Source organism: Arachis ipaensis, chromosome B05 (assembly GCF_000816755.2).
Source record: "Arachis ipaensis cultivar K30076 chromosome B05, Araip1.1, whole genome shotgun sequence".
NCBI lineage: Eukaryota > Viridiplantae > Streptophyta > Magnoliopsida > Fabales > Fabaceae > Arachis > Arachis ipaensis.
Genome location: NC_029789.2, coordinates 44,227,738 through 44,247,703, shown reverse-complemented (window position 1 = coordinate 44,247,703; position 19,966 = coordinate 44,227,738). Strand labels below are relative to the sequence as shown.

Below are 19,966 nucleotides of genomic sequence, written 5' to 3'. Positions count from 1 at the left end.
CTTCCTCCATATTAGCAATTATTCTGGACCACGGTGATCAGTTGAGGTTTGAGTTCGAAATTATTAGAATGGACATTGGGGGTTAAGATACTGCTCCCATAATTTCTTGGGTTAGGGATAGTGTAAGAGGCTAGAACTCTTCTCTGAGGCAGACCATTGTTGTTGGCCACATCCTCTGGTGGATTAGGTAAGTTACCCTCCATCTCTTGATCTTCCTCTTCTGATTCTTCTTCTCCAATCACTCCCTTCCCTCTTGCTTCTCTTCTCAATCTCAAGAAGGTTCTCTCTGGTTCAGAATCAAAGGAGGTGGATTCACCTCTTCTCCCACCTGGCATACAAACACAAACAAACCAAAAACACAGACAGTGCACTCTATTGCTAGAGTGAAGTTAAGGTTAGCAGAAATAAAATCTCAAATAGTTAGAGTGCTTAACAAAAACAAAAAAAAATGCTTAATGTACTTAATCATTGTTAATCTAAATCAATCCCCGACAACGGCGCCAAAAACTTGATGAGGAAAAGTCGATTCCACACAAACTAACCGGCAAGTGTACCGGGTCGCATCAAATAGTAAAACTCACGAAAGTGAGGTCGATCCCACAGGGATTGATGGATCAAGCAATTTTTTTAAGTGATTAATCTAGTTAAGCTGATAGTTGATGAATTGAGTGAAATTTGATTAATTAGAGAGTAAATTGCAAGAAAGCTAGAGTACAGAATGTAAATTGACAGAAAAATAAATGGCAGAAAGCTTAAATGACTGAAACTTAAAGTGCAAGAAATTAAAAGAGCTGAAACTTAAATTACAAGAAAGGTAAATAACTGAATCTTAAATTGCAGGAAAGTAGAAGTGCAGAAACTTAAATGACAAGGAAGCTTAAATTGCATGAATTATAAAGAGAATTGGGTGCAGAAAATCAAAACAGAAGTGAACAATGTAAATTGCAGTGAAATTAGAGAGATCTAAGTTGAAGAAATTCAAAGAAAATGGTTCATCAGGGATTGGAGATATTATAATCCTTCATGAATCAATTGGGTCTCAACTCCTTTCTCAATCATATGAGTAGATCTATGGCAGATTGAAATTGATTGGATCCCAATTCCTTGGCAATCCAATCTCTCTAATCATAATCAATCTTGCCAATTCCTTGATCTAATTGTCATGAGAAGAGGTTAAGTGCATATCTCTCATCCATAAGCCACACTAACTCTCAGGATCTCAATTCCTCCTTAATAGTGTTGATCAAGAGAGTAGTAAAGGATAGATCTCCAATTCTAATGTAGGTGATTCCCCTTCCGAGGCTCACACCCACATTCAACTGAATTAAACCCCCTTCCGGAGTGAGTAATTCACAATCAAAATGGAAGATATCCAATAGCTACACAATTGAATTGAGAAGAAGAAGAATTTCATTGATTCATTGAGATTACAATAGAGCTCCTCCCCCTAATGAAATTGGGGTTTAGTTCATTATTGCTCTAGTACAAAATAGAAAAGAAAAAGTGCATAACATGAAGAACAAAAGGAAAATAAAATAGAAAATACGTGCAGAGTGTTTCTGTTTGAGTCCCTGACTCTCTTGCCTTTCAATTTCCAATCCACTAACCAGCCTCCTTATGAAATCAAATTTTCCTCCCTTTATACACTTTCCAATTTAGTCACCAAATACTTGGAGTGGGCTTTTTGGCCTTTGTTGAAGTAGGTCAGGAAAAGTCCGTATTGGTGCTTCCATGCAGCTTCAGGAGAACGTAGCGTTCTGAAGAGAGCGCAACGTTCATTCACCGATGCGTACGCGTCTCCTGCGCGTGCGCGTCATTGCTTTCTCAGTGCTAATCATGCGTAGGTGTGCTGCACGCCCACGCGTCCTTTAGTAGCGCTCTCCAAACAAGCGTAGCGCTCTTGCAAACAACGCTCCTCCATGTGTACGCGTCACCCACGCATACACGTGGCCTTCAGAAAACCATTTCCACACTGCTGCTTGGTTCACGCATCCGCGTGCTTCTTCTAAAACGCCCCTTTCACGCGTACGCGTCATGCACGCGTACGCGTCGGTGGTAAATTTTGGAACCCAATTTTGAAAGTGTCGCAGGAACTCGTTTGAAGAAAACATAGTGCTCTCTTGCTAAAGAGCGCTGATCATACCCACGCGTATGTGTCATGTACGCGTACGCGTGGATCTTCCAAAAAGCTTGTTCTACACGTAAGCGTCCTGTATGCGTGCGCATCGCTAGAGAGCGTAGCGTTCTTTGAAATAGAGCGTGGCACCAATATTCAAGTTGTAGGAGAACGTAGCGTTCTCCAAATCAGCGCTACATTCTTCTGCCCTGCCTCTTTCTGTGCTTTTCCTTTTCATCTTTTCTCCTGCCATCAATCAAACATGCAATCAAAGCATTGCCAAAATTATAAGATTCTGCATCATTCATAATAATCGCATAATTCTTGCAGAATCTCATGATAATGCACAAAATTAAAAATGTTTGATTAAATCAAGACAAATATGAAATTCTCACTCAAACACTTACTTATTGCCTAAGAAATGCATGAAACCTAATGAAAACAGGTAAAAATGGCTAGTAAAACATGCACAAAATGACATGTCATCAATCGCCGAGGGAATGGACAAGCTCGTAGAGAATTTGAAGGCTCAATTTTGAGTTCTTGCTCCCGAGGTTGACTTTTCCCCGATCTCTGCTGATAACATTGTAGTGGACGGGAAGATAGTTCCTACTCCCAAGGACGAGGATACTCCCATGTCCGACCTTAAGGAACCAGGACCTCAGTCTGAGGAGACTTCTTTGGGACTTGCTCAAATGGATGACGAAGCCACCCCATCCCCGCCTAAGGAACAGCCTCCTCATTCCGATTCGGTCCCGTCCTCTTATGCCCAGCCCGAGGACGTTATTATTGGCAATGATGAGCTCCATCCTTTGTGATTTCCTTGAGTATGGTCCGACCTGTGAGACTTTAAACATCTCCTTTTTGTAGTATCTTCGTAGTTGTTTAAACAATTTATTTCACTTTAGTTGTAGTTAAACAACTTTAGAATCTTTGTTAAAGAATCTTTTCTTCATTTTGATCATGATTTAGGTCTTAAGTGATTGTTTCCTTTCAAATTTTCTCTTAGCATTTACAATCGTTTAGATTGTTCTTCGACAACTTTTAACGCTATCTTTTTGCTAAGTTTAGAGGTGATGTCGGCGAAATAAGTTGGTACGAGATATTGTGTTTTTTCTTTGTATGTTCCAACTTCGTGTAATCGGACTTTGCCAACTTATTTTTTACATTAATTTGTACCTCGTCGCTGTATCTTGTCGACTCTTTTAGGTCGAAAATTGATTTTTACGATTTTCAAGCTTAAATTAATGCGTTTGTATGGGAAACTTTTAAAGAAAAAGAGGATTTGTAATTGATAAATGAAAAAATGCCTTACATAAATTTGCTACTAAAGATTTTTGTCTATCCCTAGTCTTTGCTATGGTGCCTCACTAAACCCCCTTAAAAAAAATTTTCGAAAAAAAATCATGAAGTCGAAAAAAATAGTACACTAGGGAGCAAGGTACGCTTCCTAACTGTAGTACTTCTCAAATTACATGCGTACCATGACCTCGAGAGTTCTTTCCCTTGTAAGTCGAACACTTTGTAGTAGCCTTTTTCCTAAGACTTCAACAATCTTGTAAGGTCCTTTTCAGTTTGCAGCTAGCTTTCTATTGCCCGACTTCTGAATCCTAATATCATTTCGGATTAGTATATGGTTGTTCGTGGTCAAGCTTCTCTTGTTTACTTTCTGATTGTACCTTAGAGTCATCATTTGCTTTAGTGCTTCTTCTTTGATCCGAGATAGCTCTCGGACTTTGGGGATGAGGTCGAGTGCTTCCTTTTATGCTTGGATATTGAACCCTTCATTGTAGAATATAATCCTTGGAGATTCTTCAGCAATCTCTACGGGAATCATAGCTTCCAAGCCATAAGCAAGTCGGAAAGGTGACTCCCCCTGTTGTGGAATGAGGAGGTATCCGACATGCCTATAAGACCTGAGAAAGCTCATCTGCCCACGCTCTCTTTGCATCTTGTAGTCGGTGTTTTAACTTGGCAAGTATAACTTTATTTGCAGCTTTAACTTGTCCATTGGCCTGAAGGTGTTCTACCGAAGTGAACTGGTATTTTATCTTAAGACTGGCCACCAAGTTCTTGAAGGTTTTGTCGGTAAACTGGGTTCTATTGTCCGTGGTGATAGAGTGGGAAACTCCAAAACTTATAACAATGTTCTTGTAGAGAAACCTCCGACTTCGTTGGACTGTGATGGTCGCTAATGGATCTGCCTCAATCCATTTAGTAAAATAGCCAATTCCTACTATCAGGTATTATACTTGTCCTGAAGCTTGAGAGAATGGTTCGAGAAGATCGAGACCCCATTTTGCAAATAGCCATGGTGAGGTAATGCTAATGAGTTCTTCGGGAGGAGCGACATGGAAATTGGCATGCTTATGGCAAGGTGGGCATTTTTTGACGAACTCAGCTGCTTCTCTTTGTAGGGTTGACCAAAAGAAGCCGGCTCGGATCACCTTCCTAGCTAGTGATCGGGCTCCCAAGTGGTTCCCATATATGCCATTGTGTACTTCATCTAGGACCTCTTTGGTGTTAGAGGTCGGGATGCACTTTAAGAGAGGTGTTGATATCCCTCTTTGTATAGAACATTGTGGATCAAGGTATAACGTTGTGCTTTCCTTATAAGTCTTTGTGCCTCTTTTTCATCTTCAGGGATGATATCAAATTTAAGGTAGTTAACTATGGGAGTCATCCATCCTAAATTTTGGTTGGATATGGACATTATACCCAAGCTGTCATCTCCCCTTGATACTGATGGTGCGTAGAGAGTTTTCTGGATAAGACTTCTGTTATTGCCCCCTGGCTTGGTGCTAGCTAGCGTGGAGAGGGTATCTGCTTGGGCATTTGATTCCCAAGCTATGTGTTGGAACTCTGTTTTCAAGAACTGTGATAGTTGTTCCCGTGCTTCTTCTAAGTACTTTTTCATGTTGGGATCTTTGGCTTGATAAATGTCATTGATTTGAGAAGTTACTACTTGGGAGTCGCTAAGCACTATCAACCTTTCTGCCCTGACTTCTTTAGCCAGCTTCAAGCCAACAAGCAAGACTTCATATTCTGCTTGCTTATTAGAAGCAAGAAACTCGAACCATAGTAAAATCTCTATCTGAGTTCCTTGCTCATTTTCAAAGATTACACCTGCTCCACTTTCGGCTTTGTTGGATGATCCATCTATATATAAGCTCCAAGTTGTCAGACTTTCCTGGCTTTTAATGTACTCACCCACAAAGTCGGTGAGATACTGGGACTTGATTGCTATCTGAGTTTTATATTTCAAATTGAATTCGGACAGTTTCATAACCCATTGTAGCATCCTTCCTACTAGGTTTATCTTTTGTAGAATGTGCTTCATGGGTTGATTAGTTCAGACCTTTATAGTGTGAGATTGGAAGTAAGGTCGAAGCCTTCGGGAGTTGAGGATAAGAGCATATGAAAACTTTTCTATCTTTTAGTAGTTTAGCTCTGCTCCTTGTAAAGCTTTGCTAACAAAGTAGATAGGTTGTTGTTTGTTCTCATCTTCTCGGATCAGAGCGGAAGCTATGGCTCGGCTTGCCACTGCCAAATAGAGGACAAGGTCTTCCACTGTAATAGGTCAGCTGATCAAGTGAGTATAGGAGGTTGTCCCAAAAATGCTTTAAAACCCTAAAAGACTTGTTCGCATTCTTGGGTCCATTCAAATTGACTCCCTTTTTTTAGTATCGAGTACAATGGTAGAGACTTCAACGCTGATCTGGCTAAGAACCAGGATAATGCTGCCAACCTTCCATTTAGTTGTTGGACTTCTTTGAGACAAGTCGAGCTTTTCATCTCTATCATGGTTGTGCATTTATCCGAGTTAGCCTCTATGCATCTTTGAGTGAGCATGAAACCTAAAAACTTTCCAGCCTCTACTGCGAATGTGCATTTTGTGGGATCAAGTCTCATCCCATGCTTCCTTATTGTGGAGAATACCTCAGAGAGATTGGACAAGAGAGCAAAGTTGTCCTTGGTTTTGACAAGCATATCATCCACATATACTTCCATGAATTTTCCTATGTGGGTGAAAATACCTTATTCATTAGTCGTTGATATGTGGCTCTGGCATTTTTCAATCTAAAAGGCATTACTACATAACAATAGTTAGCCTTGGAAGTGATGAAAGAAGTCTTTTCTTGGTCTGGCTTATACATCGGGATTTAATTGTATCCCGAGTATGCGTCCATGAAGGACAAATACCGATATCCTGAGGCTGAATTAACCAGGGTATCAATGCTCAAGAGCGGGTATGGATCCTTGAGGCAAGCTTTGTTGAGGTTGGTGTAATCGACACACATCCTCCATTTTCCATTCTGCTTTTTTACCAGAACTACGTTAGCCAGCGACAACAGATATTTTACCTCTCTTATGAATCTAGCTTCCAACAGTGCCTGTACTTGTTCCTCCATGACCTGCGTCCTTTCTGGACCGAGTTTTCGTCGCTTTTGCTGAATAGGTCGAGAGCCCGGGTAGACGACGACTTTGTGAAACATGAGGTCAGGATCTATACCAAGCATGTCAGAGGCTTTCCAGGCGAAGAGGTCGGAGTTTCTTCGTAGGAGATCCACGAGCTGTACTTTCAGACCTTCTTCCAAGTCGGCTCCTATGCTCGTTGTTTTTTCAATATGATCCCCAATTTGTATTGTTTCTATCTTCCTTTCATGTAGGGTGATGGGTTAAAATCAGATTCCAACATCTAAACTCACCGGCAAGTGTACCGGATCGCATTAAGTAGTAAAACTCACTTAGAGTGAGGTCGATCCCACAGGGATTGATGGATCAAGAAACTTTAGTGGGTGATTAGTTTAGTCAAGCTAACATTGATAATTTGAGTGAAAATTGAAGCAACATAATGTAAATGACAAGAAATTTAAAATTGCAGAAAGTAAATGAACAGAAGCTTAAATTGGCAGAAGCTTAAAGAGCAAGAAAAGTAAATTGGCAAAAATCTTAAATGAGAAGAAAGGTAAATTGCATGAAAAGTAAAGGGGGGCTGGGTGCTGAAAATTTAAAGAAAGCAATAGAGCAAGCAATTGAAGAGATCTTGAGAACAAGTGACAGGAAATTTAAAGTGCAGGAAGAGTAAATTCAAATCACAGCAAGAATTGTAAAATGCAGAATACTTGCAGAAGAATTAAATTGCATAAAAGTAAATTTGAAGCAATTGGAACAGAAGATTTAAATTCAAGCTCAATGTAAACTGAAGTGTGTAATTGCAAAAAGGAAATTGTAGCAGAAGAGGAAATTGTAATAGAGAAATGGAAATTGCATAAAGCTCAATTGAATTCAAGTATAACAGAAATGTAAAATTGCATAAAAGAAAAGGAAGCTAAGCTCTCTACCAGAGCTTTCTACCCTACTCCTAATGCTCTCTAGCAGAGCCAGCCTCCTTACAAAAAATGAAAATGATGCCTTATATAGGCTTTTTACAAAATTAAAATGAAATTAAAACAAATCACAATTTAAATAAAATTCCTATTCTAACTATCTCTTGTGCCTTTGAGTGATGATGTGGGCTTTGGTTGCTTTGGATTTGAAGATAGATGGGTCCGGTTGGCCTTGGTTCAATTGGTTTGGAGGCATGGGTCAAGGTTGCTTTTTGGTTTGAATTGGGTTGGAGCCATGCTCCAGTGGAGCGCTCAGTTAAGCTAGTGAACTGAGCGCTCACTCCCTTGTCCCAGGCTCTTGCCAAGCCTCACCCATATCGCTCAGTTAAGTTAGTGAACTGAGCGCTACATATGCCTTGTGTGCACTTCTCTTCTCTTCATTTGTTGGCCATGAAAAAGTGAAAACATTTAACGTAGCGCTCCTTAGATTTGAGCGTTGGCCTTGTAGTTGAGTGCATCCACATAGCGCTCAGTTAGAGCATTTAACGTAGCGCTATACTTGGAGTGAGGTTCCCTCTTCGAACCACGGTGAGTTCATTTTGGAACCAACAATTTGTGAAGCATAGCGCTCAGTGAACTAAGTTCACGTAGCGCCCTTTCTTTCATTCCTCTTGTTCCCCATTTCGAGCTTTGGGTGTCCCAATTTGAGTGCTTTGCCTTGCTTTTCTTGGTGACCCCTTCTTCGAACCATGGTGAGTTCATATTTGGTTGGTTTTTGGGCTTTAAAGATGACTATCACTTGTGCTTCAATTTCATGTCAAATATAGATTGCCATATATCGTTGGAAAACTCTGAATATCAGCTTTCCAACGCAACTGGAAGCACATCAATTGGACATCTGTAGCTCAAGTTATGGCCCTTTGAACGAGGCATGGTCATGCTGTCACAAGGCTAGAAAAAACCCGAAAAAGTTAACTATTTTAACTTAGCGCTCTCTTCAAATTGGGCACTGGTGCCTTGTTTGAGCGCTACTTGGTCATGGGCCACGCTTTTAAAAGCGTGGTCTAAGGCCTCAAAGTGTGCTATAACTTCAAAGTGTGTCCCAAAACTCTTTTTTTCTCCTTTTTAGCTTATTTTGTGCTTTTTTGCTTCTTTTTCTTCTTATTTCCTACAAAGTTTATCAAATCAAAAGATCAAGGAAATATACCATTTAAACACAAAAGAATGAAATATTTGAGCACTAATTATCAATTTCTTGTATGAAAAAGCATAGAAAAATATGACATGATGACATGTCATCATTGGGGACGTAGTTCCTTTCGAGTTCGAACACCTCCGAGCTCGATGGTGTTGACTTCTTTTCCATTTGGGCTGCCTTTTAAATTAAGGCCTTTATTGTAACACTTTGTTTCCAACTTCTGATCTCCCTTTATGGTGGCGATTTCTTCTGTAGTTGGAAACTTCATGCGAAGGTGAGGCGTAAAGACAACTACTGCTAGTCGGTTTAAAGTAGCTTGACCTATTAAGGCATTATAAGCAGACATGACGTCAACCACAATGTAGTTGACGCTTAACGTCCTTGATCTCGAGCCTTTATCAAAGGTGGTGTATAATGAGATAAACCCCAGAGGTAGAATCGGCGTGTCTCCCAACCTAAAAAGGTTGTTTGGGTACGCCTTTAGATCCTTTTCCTCTAGCCCAAGCTTGTCGAAAGCGAGCTTAAACAGTATGTCCGCCGAACTCCCCTGGTCTACCAAAGTTCGATGGAAATTTGCATTGGCAAGGATCATGGTTATCACTACCAGGTTATCGTGCCCTGGAGTCACTCTTTGTGCGTCCTCTTTGGTGAAAGAGATGGTTGGTAAATCGGAAATTCTATTGTCATCCCCGATTTGGTACACCTCTTTGAGATGCCTCTTACGTGAGGATTTTGAGATTCCTCTTCTAGAAAATCCTCCATTTATCATGTGTATGTGTTGTTCAGGAGTTTGTGGGGATGTTCTTGTCGACCTCCGTCTTCATCTCTTCCTTTTTCTTTGGTTGTCCAATCTTTCAACCAAAAGTACCTGTCTAGCCGATCTTCTCTGGCCAATTTTTCTATGACATTCTTTAAATCATAACAATCATTGGTAGAATGTTCATAAAGCTTGTGGTACTCACAGTATTCTGTCCGACTTCCTGCCTTTTTATGTTTGATAGGACGAGGGAATGGAAGCTTCTCCGTATGGCATATCTCCCTATATACATCTACAAAAACAGAGTGGGGTGTAGTTATGATACCTTCGAAGTTTTTTCGAGTTGTACTCTTCCTTTTTCTTAGCTTCTTTTTCCTTGTCCCGAGTTGGGTAGGACAGGTTGGGCCTCGGGGGAGGCTCTCTAAGTCGAGAATTTTTCTCCATGTTAATGTATTTTTCTGCCCGCTCTTATACTTCATACAAGGAAGTCGGGTGTCACTTTGATATGGATTGGGAGAACGGCCCTTTTCTAAGGCCATTAACCAACCCCATTATGACTGCTTCAGTAGATAGGTTTTGTATTTCCAAGCAGGCTTTGTTGAATCTCTCCTTATAGTCTCAGAGCGTCTCTCCGACTTCTTGTTTAACCCCTAGCAGGCTCGGAGCATGTTTTACTTTGTCTTTTTATATTGAAAATATGGTAAGGAACTTCCTTGCAGGTCGTCAAAGCAAGTTACCGACATGGGAGGTAAGTTATCGAACCACTTCATTGCAGCTTTGGTCAAAGTTGTCAGGAAGGTTTTGCAGCAAGTCACATCAGAGGCATCAGCTAGTTACATCCGACTTTTGAAATTGCTGAGGTGATGCATCGGATCGTCGGTTTGTTCCGTCGTAGAGATCCATGTCGGGAGTTTTGAAATTTCTAGGAACCCTAGCTCGCATGATCTCTTCAACAAGCGTATCTTCGCCTTCTAGAGGGCTTTCCTCCCGATATGCCCGATTGCTTCGTCTTCAGAAGTCGGCTTCTAATCTCAAGGGCTTCTCTTCCAACTCTTTTCGTCGTCGTACTTCTCTTCGTAATTCCCGTTTTGTTTTTCGTTGTCGCTCAACCTCCAACTCGAGTTGTTCTAATCGTCCACGATGGCCGTGAACTAATCCAAATATTTCCGTCGGATTGGGAGGTTCATCTTCGGAAGGGTGGACCTTTGAATGAATCTGTCGTGGATGAGGGTTTCCCGACGTCTCTTCTCTATGGGTGATGTTTGTTCTCTCTTGAGGCAGAGGTAATTCTAACGTCAAGTCGTCATGGTGGGGCTCTGGTTCCAACTTAGATGCCGTGTGACCATCCTCATATTGGTTGTCCACCATACGCAAATGTAGACTTCCAGGTTCCCGGCAATGGCGCCAATGTTCTGAGGGTTACCTGAAACGGTGATTTGGGTCTGAACATGAGGTCCAAACTCTTTATGAGGCAGCATCCGACTTGTGCTGGTGTCGAGGTGCTGTCGTCCGAGTTCCTCGTGAGGAGGTGGGGGTGGTACCTGTAAGAGACTCCGATACTTAAGTTAGCAAGGGATTTAAGTAGGTTTTTAGTAGATTGGGATTTGAATATACATAAGGAGTGTCAGGGTACTTATAGTAGAATAGATAACCAACTTTTTGGGTAGTTTCACCTTTATTGGTGGATAACGGTTTTCTTTATTAACTTTGTTAAGATTTTCCTTCTAGATAGAGTAGAGAGATAGTAGGAGATATTTTAGGATTCAGTTGCCTATTCAAATGTAAAAGAGCTGGTTCTATGTCGTCGTACTCAACCTCTTATGAGGTTGGATAGGTAGAAAGGGGCCACCTTATTTGGTAGACCTTTATCTTTATTGGGTTACTGCATACTTATCGATATGTTCTGTATTCATTTATTTAATTAAATATATTATACAAAAAGAGAAATAAACTTACACAGGTTGTAGGACCCGTTTTTTCGTTTTATCCAAATTTGAAATTAATCAATTTTATTTAAGTAAATTTAAACGGGAAGAATTTGTTGCCTATTCAATAAAGATAGTAATAGATTATGCTCTGAATTTTGAGAATTTTTTTATCTTCAACCAACATTAAATTAAATTATTTATTCATTTTCCGCACCCCAGGAAGCATTTTCGTCAGAATGGCACAGGAATAAAATGCACTACCACATACTATGCACTAGATTGATCAACAATTCAGTCATGTGCACTCTAAACTTTTTGAAATAATATGAAACTCCATCAAGAGAGAATTTTACACGTGCTCGATGTTCTTTTATTTCTATTTATTTATTTATTTATTTAATTTTGAAAAGAATCACTAGAATATTAGTAGGGATTATATATATCCCATTTGGTCGAAGGCAACATTTCTATTTTCCTATTTTACCCCTAGTATGTCTTCGTCCTCTACCAACATATGTACCTGATTTCCACTAATAACTACATAAAACGACGTGTTAACAGATTAACCAACACTGCTATTTTACTATATATATATATCTCGAGTTCTATAAAGTGATAATAATCAGAACAAATCATGCAACATTATTCAAGAATAATACAAGTTGTATCACCTGGAGATTGTTGAAAATCAAGCATATTTACCCGAATCCGGGATTGAAGAAAATGTACAAGAAATCCCCATGGCTAAGGAACAATCATCATGTGTGTTCCCCTGTCAATTTGGAACTGATCCTGCTAGTTCATACCCCTAAATAAAATTTCTCATCTAAAATTTTTTTAAGCCTCTAACAGTGACTAGGTTAATGGGATCGACGGAGGATTACCTGCCGGGCACCTTTGCCTCCGCGGCCTTCTGGTTGTCTTGCCCCAGCCTGTTAGGCTTCTATCCTCCAGCCCCACTTCGATATTATTAAGTTGCTGGATCAGTGGAGTGCAAGTTTCATTGGCTACAGATGGCGGAGGGGGAGACGGGTTAACTTGCGCCTTTCTCCTTCCCCGGCCACAGCCATTCCTAGAAGAATTTCTCCTAGTTAACCCTGAATGCCATGAATGGCCTGTAGCTCTCATAAGCCCTCCAAATATCTGAAGGTCTTCTGTCACTTCATGTCTCGATAAAGACGCAAGGCCTGGAAGGATGTCCCTTTGGAAGTCCCTCCGCTGCCTCCCTCTCCTTGCCGGTCCCTTTCTTGCCCGAGTAGGCAACAATTGTGTTGTTTCTTCAACTTTGAGGTCCTCCGGAACAATAGGTTTCGGCATGTAGTCCTCTTCCTTGGTCTCTGTCAGTTTCAATGTCATGGACTCGAAGTAGTCCAATTCCTCCAGAACAATAGTCGAACATCCCTCATTGTCCTCACCATCTTTTCCCCTCGAATCATCACATGTACTCTCGAGATTGTCTTTAGAAGAAGAAATTAAATCTGCAAACCAACTTAGCGGGTCCTGCATTGGACTTTCCAACAAGCTACACATCACACCATCAACTTGATCACAAGGAACCAATGATAAAGCAAAAATTGCCTCTGCGGCATTTCTCATAAGTTCATCCTGTGGCTGTTGTGGCTGTTCAACTTTCTCTTCAGGACCTTCTCCTGATGATAGAGAAGTTTCAAGCTGCTTTTCTTCAGTTATAGTATCCTCCTCAGTCTCGGGAACAGCATGGGCTTCTAGATCTATCTCTGTATGCACTTTTTCATTGGCACTTGGAATAGACATCAAAGAAGCTTCATCATCACTCATACTCAAGTTCAGGTCGATTTGAATCCTAGAGTTGGGCTTTGATGTTGAAGATCTTTCCTTAGTAACAATAGTTTCAGTCACTACTTCATCCAATTCAAGAGCAGCAGCATCCTCGCAAGCAGCATTATCGCAAGGCAAATTAATATCAAATATCCGGGTTTTCCTACTATTTTCCGCCGGTTCTAGATCGCATGGATTACGGATTGGCATGGATGGAGGTGTGTTTGAAGAGACCTCCTTCTTAGGAGAAACATGAGGAATATCAAATATGGGGACACCAAGAATTTTCTTGTTACCAGAGAATTCACTCAACTTCATCCTCCTTTGCTCAATTTCATTAGAACCTGAAACGGAAGGAACAATATGCAAAAATGTTCCGCTAGCCCCCTGGTGTCCACTTTTCCCTTTGTTGGACTTTGAAGCAACATGTGAGAAGCTTGACTCTCCTATAGTTATGCACCTATCAGCATTTTCTACCTCATTCTTACACATTGTCTTTGCTCTTAGCCAAGGCAATACAACATGATCCTCGTGCTCTTTCTCTCCATCCATGGATGAACCATTTGAAAGCAACACATTCAAGTCAATACCTTTTCCAGTCTTCACATCGTTGCAATTTGAATTTGAACCCTTATAGGATTTTGATGAAAGATTGTTGAGGAAATGTTGAGGAATTATCTTACAATCATTATCGTGATTGAGACGGTCATAGCTAATTGAAGAGATGTTTGTTGATGGTTCCTTGGAACAATACGATGACAACCCAGCGTAAAACCCATTCTGTACAGGTACATCACAATGAAAACCCGGGTCAGGCTTTGAATTGATGTTCAGAGGCCAACTAGCTTCCAAAACTCCATTGCTTTGATGCGACTGAGAACTCCTACTCAAGGCATCCAATGCCTTTAAAAATGGAGGTTTCTGAACTGATATCAACTTTTGGTTTAGGTTTCCATTTGCCATTTCCCAAGAAGAAGCCAGATTAGACCAAGATTTAGATAAATCAGATGAAGGTGTAACTGCAAAGAGACTGGGATGCCTGTTAACAGTGTATTCATGATTTCTTTCATCGATATCTAAAGCATTAACAGTCCTTTCCCTCCACAAATCAGCCTTGCTTTGACCAATCAGATAATCAGATGTGGATTCATGAACTTTGCTATGTCCATCTTGCATTGTTTGGGAAGATAAATGTGGTTTCTCTAGTTTCAAGACTTGAGGGATGGATTGTAGATTGCTTTTAACACGCCCTATCAACATTGAAAAAGTAGTTGCTGCTATCGATAAATAAATTATGCAAGAACATACTTAAAAAAAGAAGATACACAAAACAAATGGATTATCTAAATTATAATTTTAAAAGAAGAGGGGGCGGGGGGATATAATTTAAAATTATATGGAGAATTTTATAGTTTCAAACAAGAACAGAACAGAGTACATAACCTATCAGCTCTAAGACACCACAAAATTCCAAGTTCTATCGGCAATTTTAGCAAAATGTAAGACATACTAACCTGGATTCATTATCAGATTTTCTAAGAAATTTCTCTGGTAACCGGATTCAAAATTCAAATATAGAAACTTTTAAAGAAGAATGGTGAGGAGCAGGCAGAGGATTGGAGAAACAAAAATGAAGCAACTCAGAAGACAACTAACCTGTATCAGCCACTGATGGAATCCAACCTTTTCCATTCCCATTGTTCTCCAAATATCCATTACTTTGGACCCAACTATCAGTTCCCTGATGTGAATTGAGGAAATGATCCCTGGATGAACCAAAAAACTGTGTCTTTTTCTTGGTGGCAGACTGCTCAGAGCATTCAGTTGCCACTTGACAGGGATCATGGTTTCGGAGCTCAACATATGGAGAATCATTTGTTTCTTCCACTTGAACAGGTTCATTTAAGTCGACCAAACCATTTCTTCCCAAACATTGCTCCGACTTGGAAGTTTCCCCCAGGGTAACAGTCTTCCCATCATTGCCACAAAAAAGCTTCTCAACACGCTCCTTTCCATTATTACCATTTCTATCAGGAAGAAACATAGCTGGCCCACTAAACTTTTCATCATTAAACTTTTCACTTTCCTCGGTATCAATGTACTCATCAGCAGGGAGCTGAAGGTCAAACATTCGCCTCCTCACTTTTGAGGGTCTAGACTCAAGCAACTCAACATCTTTTGAACTGGACCCATTTGTGGATGGAAATGGTTTGCTTTCTTTGCCGATTCCTTTAATAGACCCCAAAGGAGTATGAATGCCTTCAATAGCCGAAGCGGATGTTTTAGCACAAGTGGAGCTTCCTACAAGAAAATCAGAGATATGTGATTTTTGGCCATCTTCAGTTGTAATTTGAGAAGCCAAGGGACATGTGGAATACGATGCTTCAACAGGTATATGGTTTTTGTGTAATTCTTTCCTTTTAACTTCATTCATCAAATCCCTTTGTATTCTGTATAAACGGTGAAGTTCATATACCTGATTGAAAATATATAGTGTAATCAATATTAACAGGTTCAATACTCGTAGGGGACACATGAAGAAATTGAGCCAAACAAGAAATCACTTGAGTCATAATAAAAGAAAACCATACATCTAAAACAGATTAAACATGTTCATGCAACAACATATTGTATTATTGTCAATAAGTTACTAAGTGGTCAACAACAAATGCAAAATTGAAAATGCCCCATTTTAATAGAACAAGCTCTAAAGAAGCATGAAAGTCAAGGATCAAGCTTCTTTAAAGTGAGGAAATTGGTAAAGTAAGGAAGTAGGAGTTTAATCAAGGTTGTGGGGCTCATACATGATAGAAGTTACAAATTTAATGGTTATAAACCCCTCACTTTATTACTTTATAAATCTCCTCACTTTAGAGGATTTGTTCTAAAAGTCAAATATACAATAAATCGGGCCTCTCTTTTGTTGCTAAATAGACTACTAAGACTCAAAACATAACACCCCAATAACATTATGCATACTATTCAAGTTATAAGGCAACAGATAAAAAGAAACTAAGAAACTAAACCCTCCATACCTGACTCTTAAATGTGGCCTCATGCTCAAGCATCATCTGCTTCACAAAATCCTTATCATACACTGAACACGCATCTGCAGTAGTAGAACTTGGCAGGTAATTATTATAATACTGCCCATTTGTCAGTGCTTTATTCTCTCCATATAAAAGGGGCCAGCCACAACTACTAGATTCCTCATTAAGATCTCTCATTGAGTAATACCCTGAAAAATTCTGGACTTTGGTTCCCATTCCTGGTAATAATGAAAAAGATATGCAAGGGTTTATCACATTAGCATTAATAGTAACATTTACTAATGCTGCTTTGCATCTAACCACAGACACAAGTTCAAAAAAGCAACCAAATAACAAATTACAAATGTACAAAAGACAAACTGAGAACACGAAACATACAATGCGGTTGCATGCAATATCAATTCACCGATGCTTAAGGCCTTCAGTATCATGAATTTAGAGGCCTTGAATATCCACAAATGTGGATGTTATGAGCAAATAGAATATGAATGTGGATGGTATATATCAACTTTAATACTGAAAGTAAATGTGGATTTTCTTCAACTAAAACAGAAGCCATGTAATTAGGAACAACGATAAACTGATTGCTAGCTTTCTAGAGCAAGCAAATAGGCAACAACCTGCTCATAAAGTCATAGCTGAGGCTAATTTCATCTTATCAGAACAAGCATGTTAATTTATGAATAAATATAAAACATCACATTCATTGCATTTGAGACACAGACAAGAAGAAAAAGAGCGCAACACCACAAGCTCTTGAGAAACTTAACCCAACGCTCCTTATGGTGTGTGAATAATATCATATGTACTGAAAAAAGTTGTGAGCAAGGTGCAAAGGAGAGACAGCAAATCCTATGAATCATCATATATTTAACTTAGAAAATCACAACTACATAAACTACCTGTAAAAATTTACAACTCCAGATTTCAGAAGTATCAGAAAATTGTAGCATGCGCAACTGATTCTAATTGTATTAGATACACTGTACTACCACAAGAAGCAGTGACATCAGGGAATTGTTGGTTGAAGACCAATGCATCCCAAGTTAGCTCCAACTTAGGACAGCATGCTATAGACGCAGTATTAGTCTCTAAAGCCTATACTAATGCAACATTAGAAAAATGAAACAACCTTACATTATCCGTGTTGGAAACACTTCATAACATTAAGGCTTAGTTTGGTAAAGTTTTTACTTTTCAAAAATAGCTTATAAAAGCTAGCTTTTAAAAGATGGCTTTTAAAAGTTGTAGCATTTGTGTTTGGTAAATCAAATTAAAAATGGCTTTCAATAAGCACAAGCAACAACAATTGCGTTTGGTAAAATCACTTTTAAAATTTAAAAATACTATAATAGACATAAATGAAAGAGTTAAAGACTTTTTTAATTTTGATAAGCACAAACCAACTTTGAAAAGCTCCCCCTTAGGTGCTTTCAAAAGCACCCCTACCTTTTAAAAGCTGCAAGCATAAACACATGAACTTTTTTATTTACCAAACACAAAACGAGATAAAAAGTGCAAACACCTTTTCAAAAAGCTTTACCAAACCAAGTCCAAATATTGAACAAATGCCAATCGTGTATTCAAAGAATTTTGTGTTGAAAAACTTTAATTTGAACAATAAATATCGGCTATAAATTAGGGCACTTCAAAATATGCCACTTGTATGCCATTGACTTGCAGAATGCAAATGGTAATAACCACAGCCGTTGAATCACATTTAAAATAATCGCATACAACATCTAGAAATTTATCCATTACCCCCAACCATAACAAGAAGCTGAAAAAATAGTAATAAATCAGAAAAACCACAAGTGATACTAACAAATCTACGCAAACTAGATGAGCTTTTATAACACTCCCTCCATTCCCTTTTGTTTGCCATTGTCACTTTTTGACAGACAAAAATCTTCGAGTTAATGAATCGGAGTGACAACGACAGACAAAAGAGAAGAGGTAGTGCAAGTTTATATCCGTGCTGTTCAAAATGCATTAAACCCCGAACTTGGCCAAGTAATCACACGCACTAAGAATTCCCATTACACATCATAGGCTCATCATTGAAATGAGAAATCTCCATTGTAATGGAGCAGTTACAAAACCAGGCACACCATAAAATTCATCCATAATTTGGGGGAACTAAGGTTCTTCACTTCAATTTAGAGTTAAAAAACAATCCAAGGAATAAAAAAAGAAATCAAATGAAATGGCAAAATTAAAATAAGAACATCGAATACAACAATCATACAAACCCACGCAACAATAATCAGAACATTCCAATCCACAAAATTCAAAGTAAAATTAAAATAATAACAAGAAGAAGAAGAAGAAGAATATAGAGCTATGTTACAAGGTTCACTGGAAGAATCGCTCAAACAACAGGTACCAAAAGAATTACTCATCCTAGTCAAAACAAAACTATGTACAAAGTACTAAAATAAAAATTCTCACAAAAAAAAAATATGGAGTGAGAAAAAAACCGAATAAATAAATTAATTAAAACTAAAAAATTTGAGAGAGTATATGAGTAAATTACCTCAAACCCACATCCTCTAATCACCTCCTCTTAAGAAACCCCACAAGGAATTTTTCTACTATTAAGGCACCAACACCATCAAAGAACCGAAAAAGAAATTCAGGACCCCTTTAGAATCAGCAGTAGTTGAAGCCAAAAGGGTAACTAAAACTAAAAGAAAATAATAATAATGATAAAAGGATCATGAGACAAAAATAAGAAAGTGGGGTTGCGGCTTCAACACCATTGAAGAAGTAGCTTAGATCGTAATCCTTAGAAGATTTCGATCTAATGGGCCAGCCACTACCCCCTCTCTCTTGCACTAACACACAAAGAGAGGAGAAAGAAATAGGAAGAAAAGAAAACAAAATTGGTGGTTTATTTTATTTTGTTTTTGTAGTTTTTAATTTTGTTTGGGGTTTGAGAGAGAGAGAGAGAGAGGTTTTTTTAGAGGAGAGAGAAGTGAGAGAGATCCCAGATAAGAAATCTTCACCCAAACAAACGACCTTCTAAGAACAGTGACATGAAATTTGTCAACATCCGGTCCTTTTATTCTCTGCTTTTTATTATCGCTCCTCTATCTTTCTCTCTCTATGCCTCTATTTTTATCCTTGCAAAGATTTCATAAACACAAAATATCAATTATGGATCCCGCTAGACGATTTATACGATGTGTACAATAGGTTATTGAGTTATTAATTTTGGAGTTCACCAAGGATCGAACTCTTGATCTTTCGGATCTAGCGTTCTAATACCATACATGATACCACTCATTCCAAAAGCTTCAACTGATGGAAAAGAGTAACACTAATGATTATATCTCTAATATTTCCTAAACCTCCATTGTACATATTGTATAAATATTCCATTGGCTCCTCATACTTTCCCTATATGTATTAATTATATTTTCTAACAAATAAATAGAATTACGCAAATAATTAAATTTATTATAATAAAATAATTATTTTTTAATGTAATATGATTAAAATTTTCATACATGTAAAATAATATATGTCAACAAGTAATTGTTTGTGCTGCCAATGAGTAATAGCTCAAATGGCATAGTCTCTACATACTCAATTAAGAAGTTACGAATTCGAGTCTCCTATCTTTGGTAAAAAAAAAAAATTTGTTTATGCCTATATAATTTGTTATTTTTTCCTTCAATTTTTTTAAATAGTAATAATATACCTTATGAAAAAAAAATGAAAATAAATTTGACACACTCACAATATAAAAGTATTGCATTATCAATTTATCATATAATTCGTTTAG

General features: G+C 38.6%; 1 protein-coding gene across 3 annotated transcripts; it reads right to left on the bottom strand.

The window, feature by feature from the left end:
* LOC107643600 lies at positions 11,888 to 19,245 on the bottom strand. Of its 3 annotated transcripts, none has more exons than XM_021123723.1 (4): positions 18,713 to 19,245; positions 16,162 to 16,394; positions 14,783 to 15,602; positions 11,888 to 14,400 (listed from the first exon to the last, which is right to left on the bottom strand). In XM_021123723.1, exons 2-4 carry the CDS (start codon positions 16,390 to 16,392, stop codon positions 12,185 to 12,187), a joined length of 3,267 nt encoding a protein of 1,088 aa, XP_020979382.1. In that variant the 5' UTR covers positions 16,393 to 16,394; positions 18,713 to 19,245; the 3' UTR covers positions 11,888 to 12,184. The 3 variants fall into 3 exon arrangements, with proteins under 3 accessions (XP_020979382.1, XP_016202775.1, XP_020979383.1); XM_016347289.2 differs by having other exon boundaries at positions 11,888 to 14,376; positions 18,713 to 19,240; XM_021123724.1 differs by lacking the exon at positions 18,713 to 19,245 and having other exon boundaries at positions 14,783 to 15,427; positions 16,162 to 16,293.